The sequence below is a fragment of the Scyliorhinus torazame genome, chromosome 8, assembly GCF_047496885.1.
Source record: "Scyliorhinus torazame isolate Kashiwa2021f chromosome 8, sScyTor2.1, whole genome shotgun sequence".
Lineage (NCBI taxonomy): Eukaryota > Metazoa > Chordata > Chondrichthyes > Carcharhiniformes > Scyliorhinidae > Scyliorhinus > Scyliorhinus torazame.
In genome coordinates this window covers 157,416,515-157,422,514 of record NC_092714.1, presented here as the reverse complement: position 1 = coordinate 157,422,514, position 6,000 = coordinate 157,416,515, and the positions used below count along the sequence as shown (strand labels likewise).

The following is a 6,000-nucleotide window of genomic DNA, read 5'->3' as shown; positions in this document are numbered from 1 at the left end:
ACTGCCATCCCCCCTTAACAAACTCCGCCCATGTCAGCGTCCCCACTCTCCCCGTAAATAAAGAAACAGAAAACCAACAAACCCCACCCTACCCGCACCACTCCCTCCACAATCCTCCCCCCCCACTTCACTCCTGTTAACTAGCCTATCTGCTGGCATGATGGACCCCACTCGAGGCAACTGCCTCCCTCCCCTTCCCCTTTACCACCCCTCACCTGCAATTCCCCCAAAACAGTAAAATACACTTGCCCAATCCACACCCAAACACAGTAAATACAACAATCCGCCCGGCATACACACCCACATTTCCTGTACTGGCATCTCCAAAGTTCAGCGTCCTCAAGTCCCCCAGTCCATGGTCTTTTATAAATTTACTCTCCTCCTCCGGCATATCAAATAGAGGTCCTGATTCTGGTGTGTGACCCACAGATGAGCAGGATATAACACCCCGAACTTTACTCATTTCTTGTAGGGGGCCGCTTTGACCCTATTGAACGTAGCCCACCGCTTGGATAATCCCTCACCCAAGTTCCTGGTAGATACGCACCACATTTCTTTACTCGGTACGCCCTCTCATCACCTGCACCCACCACAGAATCTTCTCTTCATTCAGAAAACGGTGCAACCACACCACCATCACCGTCGGCTGCTACCGCACCACAGGCCTCCTCCTCAACGCCTTGTGCGCCTGATCCACTTCAGGAGGTCGGTCAAAGACTCCCTCCCCCACCAACTTCACAAACATGGCGTCCATACTTTGTGGTCTGCGTTCCCTGAACCCCTTCAGGCACTTAATGTCTCCATATTGGCTGTGAGATCATATCTATTCACCTCTATTTGCGGCATCAGTTTGTCTACTTTATTCTGAATGCTTTGTGCATTCAGACATAAAGACTTTAGGCTTGTCTTTTTGCCATTTTTAATCATCCAAACGTTTCTTTGTACTGCGGCTGTTTTTGCCTTTCACCCTTGATTACCCTGCCTACCATTTTTGCATTTTACTGTTGTTTCTTTTATTATTATCCTTGTTTCTCTTTCCCTTGTCACTCTGCGTAGGTTCCCACCCCCTGCCATTCTAGTATAAACCCTCCCCAAGTACATCCACTTCATTCAGTCTTGATTTTTAAAATATCTATGAAAATTTTACAATCTATTTTTATATTTCTAGCTAGCGCTCTCTTCTCTAATTTTTCCCACCTTATTAATTTCTTTGCTGTTCTTATATTCTGTCTCAGTGGGTGACATGGTGGCAGTTGTTAGCATTGCTGCCTCACAGCGCCAGGTTCGATTCCAACCTCGGCTGGCTGTCTGCACGTTCTCTGCGTGGGTTTCCTCCAGGTGCTCCGGTTTCCTCCCACTGTCCAAAGATGTGCAGGTTAGGTGGACTGGCCATGCTAAAATGTCCCTTTGTGTCCAAAGATGTGCAGGTTATGTAAAGTAATGGGGATGGGGCGGGGAGTGGGCCTGGGTAAGGTGCTCTTTTGGTGGGTCAATGTAGACTTGATGGGCCGAATATCCTCCTTCACCATAGGGATTCTATGAATCTCATTTTCTGTCTAGCCACTTGTCTTTGCACAATTTTTAAGTTTCATGCTATCTTTAATTCTTTCAGTTAACCAGGAATGATGGGTCCTCGGCTGAAGATTTTTCCTCCTATACTTCCTTAATAATGGATTCCAGCATTTTCCCAATGACAGACGTTAGACTAATTGGCCTGTAGTTTCATGCTTCCTGTCTCCACTCCTTTTCTGAATTGAGGTGTGAAATTTGTAGTTTTCCAATCCAGTGGGACTTTTTCCAGAATCAAGGGAATTTTGAAATATAACCATTGCATCCACTACGTATGCAGCCACTTCCTTTAAGACCCGAGAATGCAGGCCATCTGCCCCAGAAGGCTTGGAACTGCTGTCCCAGTGGTTAGCACTGCTGCCTCACAGCGCCTGGGACCTGGGTTTGATTCTGGCCTTGGGTGACTGTGTGGAGTCTGCACGTTCTTCCCGTGTCTGCGTGGGTTTCCTCCCACAGTCCAAAGATGTGTGGGTTGGGTGGATTGGCTGGTAAAATTGCACTGTATGTTAGGTGGGAATACAGGAATAGGGATTGGGTTTAGGGTGCTCTTTCAGAGGATCAGTGCAGACTCCATGGGCTGAACCGCCTCCTTCTGCATATGGGAATTCTGCAGTTCTATGACTTGTCTGCCTTTAGCCCCAAGTGTTTCAACCTCCGTTCTCTCGTTGCCTCCCCTTGAGAAATGGAGGCCACGAATGAAACCAAGAGACACAGTAAAGGGCAGGCGCAGAAAGACACTGGAGCTGGCTTTCTGCTGGGCGCAGCAGGGACTCCAGGAGCTGGGGATCTGAAGTATTTGAGCAGAGCGTAGGAGATGCGGTGTAATCCTTTGGGACAGAGAATATTACAGGATTAGAGGATTAGGGTGGGGAGGTGCACTTGTTTCAAGGAGTTTGAGTTGAGCTCCTCCTGTTCCGCCTGTGTGTGTGCTGCCAGCCCGGCTGAACCGGAGCTGGGCTGATGGCCGGGGCTGGATGGTCGTGGCTTGTCCGGGCGATGCTGCAGCTCCGGGGCTCGCTGTCTCCCCAGGAACCGGATCCCGATCCGGAGCGGGGCTCGGGCTCTCCCCATGCGGACTGGATGGGGAACCTCCCGCACTCACTCAGCGCCCTGCCTCTGGCCAATCTGGCCGTGCCAGGTAAGGGGGAGCGGGGCAGCAAGTTCCAGCTGGCCCGGGGAGGGGGCATTGTCTGGGGGCTGGCGTGTGTCTGAGAGGTGGCTTGAATGTCTTTGGGGGTGGGATGTGTCCGTGAGGCTGGGATTGTCTGGGGTCTAGAATGTGTCTGGTAACTGGGATACGTTTTGGTGGCTGGGATAATATTTGGGGGCTGGAGTGTGTGTGTGCGAGGGCGGGGTGTGTTTGGGTCTGGGGTGTGTGCGAGGGCGGGGTGTGTGTGGGTCTGGGGTGTGTGCGGGTCTGGGGTGTGTGCGTGCGAGGGCGGGGTGTGTTTGGGTCTGGGGTGTGTGTGCGAGGGCGGGGTGTGTGTGGGTCTGGGGTGTGTGCGTGTGTGGGTCTGGGGTGTGTGTGCGAGGGCGGGGTGTGTGTGGGTCTGGGGTGTGTGCGTGTGTGGGTCTGGGGTGTGTGCGGGTCTGGGGTGTGTGCGTGCGAGGGCGGGGTGTGTGCGCGGGTCTGGGGTGTGTGCATGCAAGGGCTGGGTGTGTGTGGGTCTGGGGTGTGAGCGTGTGAGGGCGGGGTGTGTGTGGGTCTGGGGTGTGTGCGTGCGGGGCTGGGGTGTGTGCGGGTCTGGGGTGTGTGCGGGTCTGGGGTGTGAGCGTGCGAGGGCGGGGTGTGTGTGCGGGTCTGGGGTGTGTGTGGGTCTGGGGTGTGAGCGTGTGAGGGCGGGGTGTGTGTGGGTCTGGGGTGTGTGCGTGCGGGGCTGGGGTGTGTGCGGGTCTGGGGTGTGTGCGGGTCTGGGGTGTGAGCGTGCGAGGGCGGGGTGTGTGTGCGGGTCTGGGGTGTGAGCGTGCGAGGGCGGGGTGTGTGAGGGCGGGGTGTGTGCGTGCGAGGGCGGGGTGTGTGTGGGTCTGGGGTGTGTGCGTGCGAGGGCAGGGTGTGTGTGGGTCTGGGGTGTGTGTGTGCGTGCGAGGGCGGTGTGTGTGCGTGCGAGGGCGGGGTGTGTGTGGGTCTGGGGTGTGTGCGTGCGAGGGCGGGGTGTGTGGGTCTGGGGTGTGTGCGTGCGAGGGCTGGGTGTGTGTGGGTCTGGGGTGTGAGCGTGCGAGGGCGGGGTGTGTGGGTCTGGGGTGTGTTCGTGCGAGGGCGGGGTGCGTGTGGGTCTGGGGTGTGTGCGTGCGAGGGCGGGGTGCGTGTGGGTCTGGGGTGTGTGCGTGCGAGGGCGGGGTGTGCGGGTCTGGGGTGTGTGCGTGCGAGGGAGGGGTGTGTGTGCGGGTCTGGGGTGTGTGCGTGCGAGGGCGGGGTGTGTGTGCGGGGGCGGGGTGTGTGTGCGGGGGCGGGGTGTGTGTGCGGGGGCGGGGTGTGTGTGCGGGGGCGGGGTGTGTGTGCGGGGGCGGGGTGTGTGTGCGGGGCCGGGGTGTGTGTGCGGGGCCGGGGTGTGTGTGCGGGGCCGGGGTGTGTGTGCGGGGCCGGGGTGTGTGTGCGGGGCCGGGGTGTGTGTGCGGGGCCGGGGTGTGTGTGCGGGGCCGGGGTGTGTGTGCGGGGCCGGGGTGTGTGTGCGGGGCCGGGGTGTGTGTGCGGGGCCGGGGTGTGTGTGCGGGGCCGGGGTGTGTGTGCGGGGCCGGGGTGTGTGTGCGGGGCCGGGGTGTGTGTGCGGGTCTGGGGTGTGTGCGTGCGAGGGCGGGGTGTGTGTGGGTCTGGGGTGTGTGCGTGCGAGGGCGGGGTGTGCGTGCGGGGCCGGGGTGTGCGTGCGGGTCCGGGGTGTGTGTGCGGGTCCGGGGTGTGTGCGGGTCTGGGGTGTGAGCGTGCGAGGGCGGGGTGTGTGCGCGGGTCTGGGGTGTGTGCATGCAAGGGCTGGGTGTGTGTGGGTCTGGGGTGTGAGCGTGTGAGGGCGGGGTGTGTGTGGGTCTGGGGTGTGTGCGTGCGGGGCTGGGGTGTGTGTGGGTCTGGGGTGTGTGCGGGTCTGGGGTGTGAGCGTGCGAGGGCGGGGTGTGTGTGCGGGTCTGGGGTGTGAGCGTGCGAGGGCGGGGTGTGTGAGGGCGGGGTGTGTGCGTGCGAGGGCGGGGTGTGTGTGGGTCTGGGGTGTGTGCGTGCGAGGGCAGGGTGTGTGTGGGTCTGGGGTGTGTGTGTGCGTGCGAGGGCGGTGTGTGCGTGCGAGGGCGGGGTGTGTGTGGGTCTGGGGTGTGTGCGTGCGAGGGCGGGGTGTGTGGGTCTGGGGTGTGTGCGTGCGAGGGCTGGGTGTGTGTGGGTCTGGGGTGTGAGCGTGCGAGGGCGGGGTGTGTGGGTCTGGGGTGTGTTCGTGCGAGGGCGGGGTGCGTGTGGGTCTGGGGTGTGTGCGTGCGAGGGCGGGGTGCGTGTTAGTCTGGGGTGTGTGCGTGCGAGGGCGGGGTGTGCGGGTCTGGGGTGTGTGCGTGCGAGGGAGGGGTGTGTGTGCGGGTCTGGGGTGTGTGCGTGCGAGGGCGGGGTGTGTGTGGGTCTGGGGTGTGTGGGTCTGGGGTGTGTGTGCGGGGGCGGGGTGTGTGTGCGGGGGCGGGGTGTGTGTGCGGGGGCGGGGTGTGTGTGCGGGGGCGGGGTGTGTGTGCGGGGGCGGGGTGTGTGTGCGGGGGCGGGCTGTGTGTGCGGGGGCGGGGTGTGTGTGCGGGGGCGGGGTGTGTGTGCGGGGCCGGGGTGTGTGTGCGGGGCCGGGGTGTGTGTGCGGGGCCGGGGTGTGTGTGCGGGGCCGGGGTGTGTGTGCGGGGCCGGGGTGTGTGTGCGGGGCCGGGGTGTGTGTGCGGGGCCGGGGTGTGTGTGCGGGGCCGGGGTGTGTGTGCGGGGCCGGGGTGTGTGTGCGGGGCCGGGGTGTGTGTGCGGGGCCGGGGTGTGTGTGCGGGGCCGGGGTGTGTGTGCGGGGCCGGGGTGTGTGTGCGGGGCCGGGGTGTGTGTGCGGGGCCGGGGTGTGTGTGCGGGGCCGGGGTGTGTGTGCGGGGCCGGGGTGTGTGTGCGGGGCCGGGGTGTGTGTGCGGGGCCGGGGTGTGTGTGCGGGGCCGGGGTGTGTGTGCGGGGCCGGGGTGTGTGTGCGGGTCCGGGGTGTGTGTGCGGGTCCGGGGTGTGTGCGTGCGAGGGCGGGGTGTGTGTGGGTCTGGGGTGTGTGCGTGCGAGGGCGGGGTGTGTGTGCGGGTCCGGGGTGTGTGTGCGGGTCCGGGGTGTGTGCGTGCGAGGGCGGGGTGTGTGGGTCTGGGGTGTGTGCGTGCGAGGGCTGGGTATGTGTGGGTCTGGGGTGTGTGCGTGCGAGGGCTGGGTGTGTGTGGGTCTGGGGTGTGTGCGTGCGAGGGCTGGGTGTG

At 62.2% G+C, this 6,000-nt stretch overlaps 1 protein-coding gene across 2 annotated transcripts in view; it reads left to right on the top strand.

Moving 5' to 3' along the window:
* The first annotated feature begins 1,921 nt into the window (after nt 1–1,921).
* plcxd2 (phosphatidylinositol-specific phospholipase C, X domain containing 2) overlaps nt 1,922–6,000 on the top strand; it is a 50,540-nt gene continuing 46,461 nt past the window's right edge. Inside the window, exon 1 of one of the 2 annotated variants that reach the window (XM_072514441.1) lies at nt 1,922–2,707. In XM_072514441.1, coding sequence (XP_072370542.1) covers nt 2,530–2,707 — 178 coding nt within the window. In that variant the 5' untranslated portion in view covers nt 1,922–2,529. The remainder of the gene's footprint in view (nt 2,708–6,000) is intronic. The other variant, XM_072514439.1, reaches the window with a different exon arrangement.